The sequence below is a fragment of the Lolium perenne genome, chromosome 6 (assembly GCF_019359855.2).
Source record: "Lolium perenne isolate Kyuss_39 chromosome 6, Kyuss_2.0, whole genome shotgun sequence".
Taxonomy (NCBI): Eukaryota; Viridiplantae; Streptophyta; class Magnoliopsida; order Poales; family Poaceae; genus Lolium; species Lolium perenne.
Genome location: NC_067249.2, coordinates 263,992,048 through 264,006,284, shown reverse-complemented (window position 1 = coordinate 264,006,284; position 14,237 = coordinate 263,992,048). Strand labels below are relative to the sequence as shown.

Below are 14,237 nucleotides of genomic sequence, written 5' to 3'. Positions count from 1 at the left end.
TTAACACCTTATACACTACTCCCTCCGATCCGGTATTCTGGGCTTATTAGGAATAGCACTACGATCAAGGTGCAAAACTATTGGCTAATTTGAGTCTCGTTTTTCCGTATGACTCCACCAATTAGCATGCCATTTTGATTTTTTCCATTAAGTATGGCTATTAAGGTGGGTAAGTGAAGCATCATTTTGGCCCACCTCATGCAAAGAAACCTTTTCACACAACCTAGGAAAAAGGAGAGAGAAACATGCGTTGTGCCTAGGAGTAAATCTAGAAGGCAATTAATAAGGAAATGAAATAAAAGCAGACCTTATTCCTTAGGCCTCGTTCGGTGCCAGTGTAATTAGAAGTGTTTGGGCCGGTTTTGGGGTGTTTTTTTCGGGCCAGATTAAAACACTCCAAAACACTTCAAAACACTCGTGGGCCGTTCGGTGGACCGGATTTGGCTAGGTTAGGGCCCAGAAAACACCCGAAGACACGTCGGGTCGGGGTGGAATCGAAACGCTCCACCCCCCTCGCGTTTTCGTCGCTGGCGGCGAGGGACGAAGAGGCGACGCTGTCCGGTCGCCGCCACCGACGCTCCAAGACCACGCCGGCGCCGCCGCCGCCGCCGACACTCCAAGGCCACGCCGCCGCTCCCTCACGCTGTCTCGCCGCCGCTCCCTCACACTGTCCCGCCGCCGCTCCCTCACGCCGACGCTCCCGCTGACGGCGCCGCCGACGTTCCTGCCGCCGTCGACCGGGAGATCCTGCCGCCGCCCCCTCCTCTCGTGCGAAGCTGGAGTCGTTTGTGAGTTCCATCCACCTCCTCTCCCTGTAGTGAAGACTCTAGGGTACTTGATTTCTAGGGTTCTTGATTTCTAGGTTTGTTCTTGAATTCTAGGTTCTTGATCCCTGTAGTGATGATGAACCTTGTAGATTTGTGCTGCTTGTGACATTTGACTGGCTAAAGATAAGCAGTAGGAGATGCTAGTAAACCTACAAGTCATGCGAGGGCTGCTTGTTTCTTTATATATGGTGCTAGGATCTTATGATGCCCTGGATTGACCACAATTGTCTTGCACAACCAACCTGTTTGTGTATCTAAGAATAAGAAATCTGAAGGTTAAGCAGTAGGAGATGCTAGTAAACCTACAAGTCATGCGAGGGTTGCTTGTTTCTTTATATCTGGTTTTATTTTGTTGTCTTTGTGAAAATATGAATGTTATTTTCTACGAGGTTTTGTATAAACTTGGTTATAGTAACCTGCTGTGGTATATACAGTGATAATATATCTTAGTATTCTGGCTCTGTAAAAAAATGAGAGAACAAGCAGAGGAGCATTTTTAGGAAGTGTCCTGCATTTTTTAAATCTCCTTGGCTGTGACTTGTTACAAAATATATTTCAATGCAGTTGAAAAGTACATCATGGACATGGTTTCAAGAAAGAGTAGCTTAGTTCTGATGTGTAGTCAATAATTTCTTGATCTGGAGATTTGTTTTTGATTCAGCATTGAGTTCTATCTTCATAGTAGCTTAGTTCCTCAATGCATACTACAGTTCAGACTTCAGAGATAATCGTGCCATGAATATAATCTATTTAATTTGCTAACTAGTAGCTAGCAACTATGCACTATGTTTGACTCAAATCATATGTACGACTACTTCTTGTTTTATTATCTGTATATGTTTACATGGGGACTCAAGTGTGTTGCCACTAAAAATTCGTGGTGTCCCAGTATTATCTATATATATTTACATGCTTGTGGTGGGGCAGCTCTCTGTTGCCATTGGGTGGTGGTTTCAAAATGACCAGATTGTAGTTTCGTTTTTGTATAGCTGTTATATTATTTCGTTCCTAACTTGCCTGGGTTACTTTACTTAGTTGTGCAGATCAAGTGCATAGAATACTAAGCTTAGTTCACTGGTAACTAAGCAAACAACCATAGGTACAATCCTTGGTGAAACCCCCGCAGCCTGTTTACAGTGATTGTAATTTCTTGTTGGTGGTATAGCTTAGTTTATAGTGTTTGTACTTGCATGCTCGCGATAGCAAGAAGGCGTCAGAAGTCATAGCATGTTTGTTTTGAATCTTCTTGCAGGGTCTCTATTCACGGATTCTTGCGGGAATTGACGAGCCGCCGCCCTCCTGGGACCCTGTGAGCACGCCGGACTTCGGTAAGTCCACAACCTACTTATTGCTTTTCATTACTGCTTTATGGATGTTTGTTAGAGCTTTATGCATGTTTGTGACTGCTTATTGCTTTCCGTTAGTCTTAAATGGATCAACAAAGCCTAGAACGGATTAGGAAGAGGAAGAGGGATGATGATGATGAGCTATTCTTCTCCATTCTACCAGCACTGTACCTCTACCTGAAAAATACAGAAAAGACTAAACGTCATTCCTCCATCACTTATGGCAGAAGGAAAGTTAGGAGACTTCTTAATGGTCATCTTAAAGATTGCTTGACTGCTTTTAGGATGGAACCAGAAATCTTTAGATGGATTGCATCTTATCTTAGAACTGAAGGTCTTATATCAGATAGCGACACCATAAAGGTCGAAGAAAAGTTGGCCTTTTTCCTGTATATGCTATCACACAACGCATCGTATGAGGATCTACAGGTGGCGTTTCAGCATAGCGCCTCAACATTCCATGATTACATCAACGAGTTCTTTGATGTTGTTCCCATCCTAGCAAGTCGTTTTCTGAGGCCTCGACACATTGACGGGCCACATTCCAAAATCGCAAATGATGACCGCTTCTTCCCATATTTTGAGGTTTCATTTTTTCTTTGTCACTTCAAAAGTTTCTTTTCTTATCTTATTCCGATAATCTAAAGAACAATGACTACCATTCCCTTTCCCATTTGCAGAATTGTTTAGGTGCCATAGACGGGTCACATGTTCCTGTCACTAGGTCTCCTCAACTTCAAGCTCCGTGGAGGAATAGGAAAGGGTCACTAAGCCAGAATCTTATGCTAGCCTGTGATTTTGACCTGAATGTGACATTCATATCGTGTGGATGGGAAGGTTCCGCCATCGACGCCCGTGTACTTAGTTCTGCGCTACTCAATGGTTTTAATGTACCAAATGGAAAATTTTATTTAGTGGATGGCGGTTACGCAAACACCCAGCACTTCCTTGCACCATACAGAGGTGTAAGGTATCATTTGAAAGAGTGGGGCCATGGTCACCATGCGCCGCAGAACCATATGGAGTTATTTAATTACCGACATGCCGTTGCAAGAAATCACATTGAAAGGCTTATAGGAATTCTGAAGAAACGGTTCCCAATCCTAAATGTTGGTACTTTCCATTCTATAACAAATCAAGTGAAGATCCCAGCTGCTGCAGCGGTGTTCCATAATATAATAAAATTGCAAGATGGAGATGAAGAGTGGCTTGAGGATCAAGAGGATAACATAGACCCTGCTGTGTTTGTGGATCTGCCAAATGGTGATGGAGAAAATATCCAAGAAAACCAGCTCCACGAGAACCATGTGCTAGGCAATCAATTGAGAGATCACATTGCTTTTCAAATGTGGAATGACTACATTGCCTAAAAGATTTGTAGTGTTTTATCATGTAACTGGGAACTATTTTGTGGTGTTTATTCATGTAACAAAGGAACTGTTTCGTGGTGTTTAACTATGTAATAAAGAACTATTTCTAATGGCATTGTGTTTATCTTTGATAATTGTCATAATCTTTTGTGGTGTTTTATAATGTAAGCAGATATGATTCCTAAGAAAGCATCTCAGGTGGTGTATGCCACAGGCTCTCCTAAGCATAATGTGCGAAGGCCTTCTCGGTGGGAAAAGAAATAAGAAAAGGGCGTCTCCAAATTGCACAAAGAAGACTTCACCTAAATTTAAGAAAAAAGCTTCTCCAAAAGGTACCCAATACTATTGTACTATATTGATACCTGGATATTTGCTTGATATATGCAAGATTTTCCATGCTTATTGTTTCTGGAATGGACAACATGATTTGCAAAATGTACTGGAATTTTATTTGTAGCTCTTGTATTTTGTAGCTGGGAAACCTAGAGCCTCATGGAACATAGGAATGGAGAAGTCTCTAGTGGATATTCTTCTTGAGCATAACAATACATTCCATAGAGGACAAAATGGGTGGAGTAGTGAAACGTGGAATGTAATGGTGAAGCTTTTCCTATCTCGACACCCATATCTCAGAATGGAGAAGTCTCAAATACAAGATAAGGAGAAAGATTTAAAGAGAGACTACAGGATGCTAAAAGAAGCAAGAATGCAAAGTGGGGTTGGGTGGGATGAAAGCCAATTCAAGCTACAGGCTGAGCCCCATCTTTGGGAAAATCTGGAAATTGTAAGCCTTCAATTTTGACCCATTAAACTAAACTTTCTGTAGTCATTATTTATTCAACTATTGTAGTCACATATTTTTTAACTCTTGCAGTCATTTGGTACAAGAATCAAGAGATTCAAAACAAAAGCTTTTCCTCTCTATGATTCACTTGGACAACTTTATGAAGGTAATATATGTACTATGCTTGCAGTGAACATATTGTCATCCATTGTACTAACCATCTGAGTGCTTTGTTGGCTCTTTTTGCAGGGAGCATAGCTGAAGGCAATTTTAACTTCACTTCAACCTCAACTACATCAAGGGAGGATCTGACACAAGTAATAAGTGATGACGATGAACCTGAAGGAGATACCGAGGCTGATATACCTGAGAGAGAAAGTGAAGATGAATACGAAGTTATGGATCCAGCTCCAAGTGCTCAGAGTATGACTCAGGTGGAACACCAAGTGAAAGGAAAAAGGGTTGCTGCTGCAAGGAACAAGCTTCCAAAGATACCAAAGAGGAGTCCTAAGAAGAGGAATTCCGATGGAATTGTGCAAGTGATGGAGAGGATGGTGCAAGTGCGTGAAAAGGAAGTCAATCAAGAACAACCTCTACAGAAGTTCTCTATTACCAGATGCATGGATGCACTGAAAACATTGGATGGTATGACAGGTTCTATTAAAATCCCTGCATTGGATGTCTTCAGGATTGCCGACAATCGTGAAATATTTCTCAACCTTGTTGATGATAAAGATGATAAAGATGGCACCGCCATGACGTGGCTCCTTGGGCAGATAGCCAAGTTACCATGAGGTATGTTTTTACTCTTGCGCTCTAAATTTCCTGTTAGAAACCATCAAATTTACTATGCTTGCTTGCTTGATTATGCAGTGATAAAGTTTTGACTCTTTCAGATGATTTTTCATATTGATACAAACAGTAATAATTTACACTGCTGACAAGTTCATATAATAGTCAGTTCTACCGACCCACATCTGTTTCCAAAATAGCCGCAGAGTTACACTGAAAGAAAGGCTCTAGTAAACTTCCTATTCAGTTTTCTAAAATAGCCGCAGAGTTACACTGATAGAAACTTTTCATTTCCTGGGTGGAAAGAAAATAGACTGAAGTATGCTCCTAGTAACATTCGGTCCTGTATAAACATCTGGTGGTTGTTGTGCTTACTACTTGCATGCTTCATTACCTAGGTAGTGGCTGTACTCATCTGAACGAAACAGAAATGATATTAGCTAGAGTAAGTGGCTGGTTCCTGCAGTTGGTTCTGTTAGTGTCACTGGCTATTATGTGTGAACCTGGATGGTGTCTGTAGTTTGTTTCAGTTCCTAGCACAGCGTCTAGAGGTCATTACATGCTGTTATCTTGGCATGCGGCTGCCTGGTTCGGTACTTCCGCACATATGTTCGTTACAGTTGGACAGGCGGAAGTTTGTACTCAAACTCAACCCCCCTTGTTGCAGTTCAACAGGCGAATGTTTTTAATTTATGCCCTCTTGGCACGAGTTGAACCCTAGTGTACTAAGCTTCAGTCCAGTTCCTAATTATCGTTTGTCATACAGAATATAGCACACAAAACCTTTCATTTTTCTAGAGATATATGAACATTAGCTTATCCTATACGTAGTATATCAGTAAATTGCACTCTCTGATCATTGATGTCATGCTAGCTTGACTGTTCATATCAGTAAATTGCACACTCTGATCTGTCATACTGAATGATCTTTCATACAAAGCCACAGTTTCTAGAATTCGTGCCAGCTAGCAGATCATATTATTTTCCTCGATGCTTGTTTTGAATCTGTGTGTGGATGGCAGATGCTCAATGATTTTACTTGTTCATTGCTGCAGGCTACGGATCGATGAGCAACTTAGAGAAGACTTGTGTTCATGCTAGCTGGCCTTTTGCAGTTCTTGAAGTGTGGATTCATGTCATTTGCTGATAAGATATTTGTTGTTAAAACTCAGCTGAAACAAGAAAGATAATTTATTGTTTAGCAAATCTTTAGCTTCAGGACATGGCATGTGCGTTTGGTAGACAGAGTTTAACATCATGTCAAAGTGTCATATTTCTTGAGTTTTGTCTTGTTTTAGTGTGCCCACAGATCAGTTATGTCCCGTTGTTGACAAGCTCGTATTTTTATTGTTCAATACAATCATGGTTTATTGAATTTCTATCTATCATAGTGTGCTAAAAAGATCAGATTTTTATTTGTGATACAAATATAGTTTAAACTGTCAAAAAAAGATCGAATTTTTATCCATTTGTGTTGAAAACACTTAAATACACTGGTTTATAAAACAAGTGTGTCAAACAAGTGTTTTGACAAGCGTTTTTGATGATAGGGGTTTTGTAGTGTTTTGGGTAGTGTTTTGGGTGGTTGTTATTTTCACCCAAAACACCTCTCAAAACCCCCCTTAAAACTCACAAAAACACTGCTGCCGAACGAGGCCTTAGGTGTTTTGGAACAAATAGTTTTTCACAAGGAGCCCAGAATACTGGATCGGAGGAAGTAATACATTTCCTTGTGCCTCGATAGTGAAAATTAATCCATTGAACCATACGGCTACACCCATAGGCAAAACCCAATGCCATCATCGCCACTACGTATTTGTTAATTGTAATGTTTGAAAGAGTAATTGAGAAATCAGCTCTGTACCTAGCTGAGACTAGTTTTGTGGACATTGTGAGCATCATTCGGTCGCCGATTTTCTCATACTGAGCCAAGGGGTGGATGTCGCGCCGGTGAAACGGCAAGGCGTCGTCTTCCTGGCTGGCGGCCAGCGCGCGGGAAGGCCGTCTCCCAGTCCCAAGTGCTCTGCTCTGCTTGCCACTGGTATTTAACAATTTCATCATAGTTGTGCTATTTTGTTTGTAGTCATGCTTATATTTTGTAATGTGGTCGGTATCTCCGCAGTTGAGATTGTAAATTTGTGGTGATTATAGTTTTTTAAGTAAACTAGCAAGGTGGCCCTCGCAAATGCGAGTGCAACATCTCAAAGGCTATTTACTTCTGATTATTTATTTTTTTCTAAAATGTTTTTATACATGGTAATTTTATAGAAATAATTCTATATAAATATTAAAAATACAAAACCTAGTGTTCAATGAATTTTATCTAAATTAATTATTTTTAGCTGCTACTTATTCTTGGCTCAACTATCAATGACCATGCCATATGTCCGCTAATATTTGTGTGTTTTCGCTTTGTGTTCGCTTATTTGCACAAAGGGGTGACTTACATAAATCTGGGGGAAAATGATGATATAATATTACAAACTATTTCAGAATAATAAAAAATTGAAAGTATTATGCAACAATAAGGGTAGAATTATTGGTTTTCACGCCTTTATACTATAATTCTTCATGCTTCCCGGAGTTTCTAGCCAACGGGTTTTCCTTTCAAGCATCTAGTGTTGCAATCACAATAGTAGTCATGATAGTAAATTAGGTCAAAAGCGTGGCAATGTTCCTAGCTAGTGATCTTCATTTTACTGTTACATGTCTTGCTCAATCGTATGGTTAATATTCTTCCTACACCTGGGATCATGTAAATGAGTTCCGGCTGGAATTTGATTTTTTTTCACTTATTGCACTTTGAAAATAATTAAGAGTAATATTTTCTTGGGAACTTCCTTTCCCTTGCGGTCGGTCCAACCGAAGTGCACGAACCTTACCATAATAATCTAGAATTTAGTTTGTTTTTTGAAGCTGAATTTAGTAAGTCTGTGACATGTACAAACTCCTTAATATGTTTCTAGTGTTCCTTTTTTTGCGCGACTCTTTTTTCTCATGTACATGTCCCATTAAGTTGCGATATTTCATTTTTTACGCAAATCCATTTCTCACGTTCGTTTAGAGTTACATGCGCACATGAAGAAATTTTAGCACACTTGATATGTCTCAATATTTTTGTATTTTAATAAGTAATATAGTTAAACAATATATAATTTTGGTTACTATCTCATATGTAGTCTACCATGTGCTTATACTGACACACACATCTAGTTCCTTTGGAGCAATTCAAATTCAACACTCCTATTCAGAAAAGAAAATAAATCTGATTTTCTTATGTGTATCTAACGTACAACCGTAGGCTGCTTCTTTTACGTGGTTTGATATGTATCCTGTAGAACCAAGACATGGAAAGAAAGCACTTCCTATTTTCACGTGAATTTATAATAGGATGTAACATGGCACAAAACTACATGACTCGCGGTTTGTGTTCAATTAAATATCAATCACAATGTTAGTATTTTAAGAAAAACATCTTTCAAATATTCGTATCTCTATACTTTCCTTTTGCGGAGACGAAGCAGTATTGTAGTTGTTCGCGTGTATTCATTATTATGTACTTCCTCTGATTTAAACTTTTAATATATAAGATGTTTTGGTAGGCTATTTTGGTCTTCTAATAGCTTACTATAATTGTCTTATATTTTGAAACTATTTTTGGACATGTTCAGTAATATAGTTTATACTTATTAAGTAGCCTAAATGTCTTTCCATGTAATTTTTGTTCAGCTGGCCGGATGTTCCTATGCTTTTTTTTTTCGTGCGATATGATTTCGTTTCAGCTATGGACTCTATTTATTTACGCCGAGCCGGAAGCAAACTCTATCCATATTGGCCCCCCGATGACCTTTTTTGTGATGGCCCTTGGTGGCCTTTTAGATGACGTGGTTAACATAATGTGTGTGTAGCCATATGGGCACCTACGTGCCAAAATTTTATTTTTGCAACACACATTCTTTTACGTAACACTTTAATTTTTAATCTCAGACGTTAAAATTAATATAAGTGGTTTATATTTTCTTGCATATGGGGACTAACCTAGTGCCTCGAAAAACACCCTTATTTTACTTTTAGTATATAATAGATAGATTCGTTAATACTCATACAAACATATGAGTTAGTTCAATTTTAGAGCCTATTATACTTTTTGTGCCACCATGTGGTTTTTATACTACTATTTGGCACCATGTTCTATGTAAGTAGCACCGGTATCTAAGATAAACGCACATAAACTAAATATTCAACCGATCAGCTTTGGAGTTTTTCTTTTCACCCACTTAAGTTGGCAAAGTAAATTTCTATAAATATTAAAATCAATCCATCTGATATGTCACTCAAATAATGTAATGGATCAAGAATTGAACGCAAAATTTACACGCTTCCCCACTATAATTTAACATGCTCGATGCCTCCCATGAAATATATCTTACATTTGTCTGAATTTAGATGTATATAGATACTAAATATTATCTAAATATATTTCAATTTAGACAAAGTTAAGTACTTTTATAGGACGGAAGGAGAGCATGCTTCTCAGTTGTGCACATACGGACATGGTTTTGTGTGGCCAGCAGTTTGACTTTTTATTGTATTCCATTAAAAATTAAGAAAGTAGAGCGGGCCTAAATGTTTATGTATACCTATATCATCAGGACTATGTAGACTTCTTTTATGTAGCTCGTGGAGGCCTTTTTTGTAGCGTGCACAAGCAGAGTTGTATGCACACACGTTTTCATTATCTCGTACGACCGTGTCAAATTAGCACACTTTATTTGGTACAACTGTTCATGTTTTTTTTTGGCCAAACGATGTTGCTGCTAGTCTGTCATGTTCCGGCATATATTTCATGCATATATTGTAAATCAGTATCATTTATATATATGGTTAATTAAGACCTAACAGATCTGATTATTTGGCACATGTGGAGCATGCGATGGATTTTTGTTCTTTCCACGTACGTGTCAATCATGCCATATTGTGTATGTCCACAAATATGCACTTGTATGTGTTACGTAATTTGTTTAAATCTTGACCATTAATATTATAGATCTAACAGCTAAAATAATTTTAATGATGTGGATTAATATGGTGGCACTATTAAACATCCGTATTTTGCTTTTAGTATATAATAGATATTCAGTTTTGTTTCTGTATGTGTTGGGTTGTGGAACTCCATGTCCAGTCAATGAGTCAAGTCGATGCTTGCTGCGTCTCCCTATTCATACATCTGCGTCCTTCCTTGTTTCTTCTGATAGTAAATTAACAACGAGCCAGGACGTCGAGTTCACTTCCATCATCGATCCACTTGTTTATTTGGGCGACTGACCAGCGGTTCAACGTGGTGACTACGGTGGTCGCCCAGCCAAGTCGTCGCCGTTCCTTCCATCGTTCCCCGATCCTACTAGTATATAACTGGAATGGAATCGAAGCAGAGCAGGCAAGCAAGCAAGCAACAGCATGTCAAGAATGGCGACCACCGTACTGCTGCTAATCGTGTTGCATTCGCTGGTGGCAGCGGCGGCGGCCCAGCCGCAGCCGCCCGTTTCGAAGAAGGGATGCAGCGACAGGTGCGGTGACATCGTCGTCCCCTACCCCTTCGGCATCGGCGACGGCTGCTACCGCGACGACGGCTTCAAGGGCTTCCAGCTCGAGTGCGACCTCTCCGGCCCTTCCCCACCTCGCCTCACCATCATCGAGTACGACTACCGCCTCGCCACCCTCACCCTCGAGACTGGCGAGGCCACGACCAACGTCGCCGCACATCGCATGTGCTTCAACTCCACGGGCGGGGCTGGCGATATGAATAGAATGAGCGGCATGTCCCTCCAGATCACCCCCTACCTCTTCTCGGCGGCCAAGAACCACCTCGTCGCGCTCGGTTGCCCCAACCTCGGCTTCTTCGTCGACGTCCCCGGAAACTACGTCACCGGCTGCATGTCCGTGTGCCATGCATCACTGTTCCCCATGCCGGGCAAGTGCACCGGCGTCGGGTGCTGCCAGATCGCGATCCCCTCGGGGATGTACTACTACCAGCCGCACGTACCAGCGCAACTTCCCCATTGGTCCGAATGGGCCGGACACCTTAAACGTCGACTCCACGCCCTGCCACTACGTGTTCCTCGTCGAAACAGAGTGGTTCGATAGGAACCCCATCATCCCCAACCGCACCGATGATTTTGCCATGCCGGTCGTGCTCGACTGGGCAGTAAGGAACGTCGGCAACTGCAGCGCCGCCGAGCGAAACGCGACGGACTTCGCGTGCCGTGGTGAGCACAGTGAGTGCTATAATGTCACCAATGGTGCCGGGTACCGCTGTAACTGCTCCACGGGCTACCACGGCAACCCCTACCTCGACGACGGATGCATAGGTAAACATCGTGACACAACATATATACCGGCGCCATAGATAACTGAATTGTTTTTATGTTTGAGGATGCTAATTAAATTCTGCTGCACTGTCAAATGAACTTTTCTGATCAAATGGTAATTAATTGCTTTGCAAATCGAAGACATCGACGAGTGCAAACGTAAAGACCCGTGCTTTGGATCAGTCTGCACAAACACGCCGGGAAACTACACTTGCCAATGCCGTCCAGGGACAAGTGGAGATGCCACAATAGAGAATGGTTGCCGACCAAATGACAAGTTCACCTTAGCTCTCAAAATTGTCACAGGTACACTTACATTGATGGCTCGATGCTCTCATCATGCAACATGCGCTACTCATGTCAATTTCTTCAGAGGAATGTAAGCTAATGTTACATATGAAATCTCATATTCAGGAGTCGGCGTGGGAGTGATCTTGTTAGGGTCCATATGTTGCGGCACCTGTCTGGCGATGCAGAAGAGCAACCTCATGAGAACAAAGAAGAAATTCTTTGAGCATAACGGAGGGGTCATCCTGCAGCAGCAGATGCGGTCATACAATGGCAGCACCGGTGGTTCCACTGGTGGATTCAAGATATTCTCCAGCGAAGAGCTAAAGAAGGCGACAAACAACTTCGCCGCCGACCAGATCCTCGGCCGTGGAGGCCACGGCATCGTCTACAGAGGTGTCCTCGCGGACAATTCGGTGGTGGCCATCAAGAAGTCTAAGATGATGGAGGAAGCAGAGACCAAGGAGTTCACAAGGGAGATGCTCATCCTCTCCCAAATCAACCACCGAAATGTCGTCAAGCTGCTTGGCTATTGTCTCGAGGTGGAGGTCCCGATGTTGGTATATGAGTATGTCTCAAATGGCACCCTCTACCACTACATCCATGGTGGCAAAGGACTCAATGCTGACACGGCCTTGGATACCCGTCTTCGGATTGGGGCGGAGTCGGCGGAGGCGTTGGCCTACATGCACTCGTCGGCCTCGCCACCGATCCTCCATGGCGACGTCAAGACAGCTAACATCCTGCTCGATGGAAGTCTCACCGCAAAAGTAACGGACTTTGGAGCGTCAAAGCTGGCTCCAAGCGATGAGGCCGAGGTCCTTGCCACCCTAGTGCAAGGCACCTGTGGGTACCTAGACCCGGAGTATCTTATGACATGCCAGCTGACAGACAAGAGCGACGTGTACAGCTTTGGCGTCGTGATGTTGGAGCTGCTGACCCGGAAAAAAGTGCTATGTTTTGACGGCCCAGAGGAAAATAGGAGCCTTGTGTCATGCTTCGTGATGGCCGTGAAGGCTGGTCGGCATGGCGAGCTCATGGACGGCAATGTCATGAAGGAGATGGGGTCGGAAGCCCTAGAAGAGGTCACACACCTCTTGATGCGATGTGTGAGCATGAGCGGCGATGAGAGGCCGAGGATGAAGGAGGTTGCGGAGAGGCTGGAGGCACTAAGGAGATACCAACGACATCCATGGGGTCATGCTAGCGGTGGTGATTTGGAGGAGGAGGGGGAGGATGAGAAGAGCTTGCTTGGGAGGAAGCAACAATGCGATGTGGACTACAAATTCCGACCACATGAGGTGCTTGATCTTGAGGGGGGTAGCACATATACCTACAGCTTATAGGTTGAATGTTCTAATATTGCACGCTAGCTGTTCTTATTGCAAAGTCATCTTAAATGTATGCAATGTTTTTCCCGGTGGAGCATAGATGTTCATATAATATAACAACACTTTCATATGTACTATAGTTTTTCCTCACTTATGGTGTTGTGTAATAGTTCGAGTTCCATTTGGTCCAACATATGGATCGAATTATATCTACCCAAACCAAGGCTTTAGCAAAGGTCACATTGAGGTTTATATCGCTTGACTTGATGAGTTACTTCAGTTCCATCAAGTTAAGTGAAACTTCAGTTACTGTGATAAGTTTTATTTGAAAGCGCGAAAATTTTCTGGATTTTCTATGCATGAATGCAATGCACACATCTCTATTCTCTCTTTTTGTAGCCTCTAAACCTGGGATGTTACACTAGGTCACAAGGGATATGATATTATGTGAACAAGTTGAATTGTGTTTGTCGATAACGAGATAGAACAAAGGTATAGCGGCTACCGAAGATAAAATCTCGGACAAAAAAGGTATCGTGATACAAAAGAAATATGACTCGACGTTCAAACGCTAAACTTATTCGTGTATGCATAGGGGCCGCTACGGTTTTCCAGAACCCCCCGATGGTCATTGATCAGAGAGGTGTCCCGATCGTGTCTATGCATTACCGAAACAGCAGGGTGGCACACTTAAGGGTATATGACGCTTTGGGATTGATTCCGTATTGTTAGAGAAAAGGGAGAGAACACCGGAATTATTCTGGAGAGGAAGCGAAATAAGTTTCGGGGTTGAAGAATGCGATACTAGCACATATGTTTATTATTTAATTGGTTGAAATAAATAAATAAATATAAGAAAAATAGGATACCCCTTTAAAAGGGGGCCACCCAGGTGGCCCCACCTCTCCTCCCTTTCCTCCTATATAAACCCCCAAGGGGTGCCCCCTCATTCATCAAAGTTGAGTTCTCCCTCCCTCCCCTCTCCTCTACCTCACGTGTGTTCCCCGAGCTAGGAATGTGCGCATGATCGGAACATTCTCCTCCGACTACACGCTGTCGTGCTGTTCGGGACACCGGTTTGAATCATCTTCTTCCGCTGCGCCACTGGACCCGCACCCGGTTGACGTCTAT

At 42.2% G+C, this 14,237-nt stretch overlaps 2 protein-coding genes and 1 pseudogene across 3 annotated transcripts; all 3 read left to right on the top strand.

Moving 5' to 3' along the window:
* The first annotated feature begins 380 nt into the window (after positions 1-380).
* On the top strand, positions 381-3,666 carry LOC139832216 (uncharacterized). Of its 2 annotated transcripts, XM_071821857.1 has the most exons (4): positions 381-788; positions 2,080-2,155; positions 2,252-2,758; positions 2,854-3,666. In XM_071821857.1, exons 3-4 carry the CDS (start codon positions 2,258-2,260, stop codon positions 3,541-3,543), a joined length of 1,191 nt encoding a protein of 396 aa, XP_071677958.1. In that variant the 5' UTR covers positions 381-788; positions 2,080-2,155; positions 2,252-2,257; the 3' UTR covers positions 3,544-3,666. The 2 variants fall into 2 exon arrangements, with proteins under 2 accessions (XP_071677958.1, XP_071677959.1); XM_071821858.1 differs by lacking the exons at positions 381-788; positions 2,080-2,155 and having other exon boundaries at positions 2,168-2,758.
* Positions 3,667-3,809: 143 nt separating this feature from the next.
* Positions 3,810-6,494, top strand: LOC127309199 (uncharacterized). The gene is made up of 5 exons (XM_071821253.1): positions 3,810-3,875; positions 4,017-4,327; positions 4,418-4,493; positions 4,577-5,122; positions 6,175-6,494. The coding sequence occupies exons 2-4, from the start codon at positions 4,049-4,051 to the stop codon at positions 5,119-5,121; spliced, it is 900 nt and encodes a 299-aa protein (XP_071677354.1). The 5' UTR covers positions 3,810-3,875; positions 4,017-4,048; the 3' UTR covers position 5,122; positions 6,175-6,494.
* Positions 6,495-10,575: 4,081 nt separating this feature from the next.
* Positions 10,576-13,136, top strand: LOC127305448 (wall-associated receptor kinase 1-like; annotated as a pseudogene).
* Positions 13,137-14,237: the final 1,101 nt, after the last annotated feature.

Bases quoted from the DNA above. Each gene is read 5' to 3' on its own strand.
- LOC139832216 (XM_071821857.1), top strand. From the start codon at position 2,258: ATGGATCAACAAAGCCTAGAACGGATTAGGAAGAGGAAGAGGGATGAT. The intron at 2,759-2,853 runs GTTTCATTTTTT...TCCCATTTGCAG, and splicing joins GCTTCTTCCCATATTTTGAG to AATTGTTTAGGTGCCATAGA.
- LOC127309199 (XM_071821253.1), top strand. From the start codon at position 4,049: ATGGAGAAGTCTCTAGTGGATATTCTTCTTGAGCATAACAATACATTC. The intron at 4,328-4,417 runs GTAAGCCTTCAA...TAACTCTTGCAG, and splicing joins TTTGGGAAAATCTGGAAATT to TCATTTGGTACAAGAATCAA. The intron at 4,494-4,576 runs GTAATATATGTA...CTCTTTTTGCAG, and splicing joins ACTTGGACAACTTTATGAAG to GGAGCATAGCTGAAGGCAAT.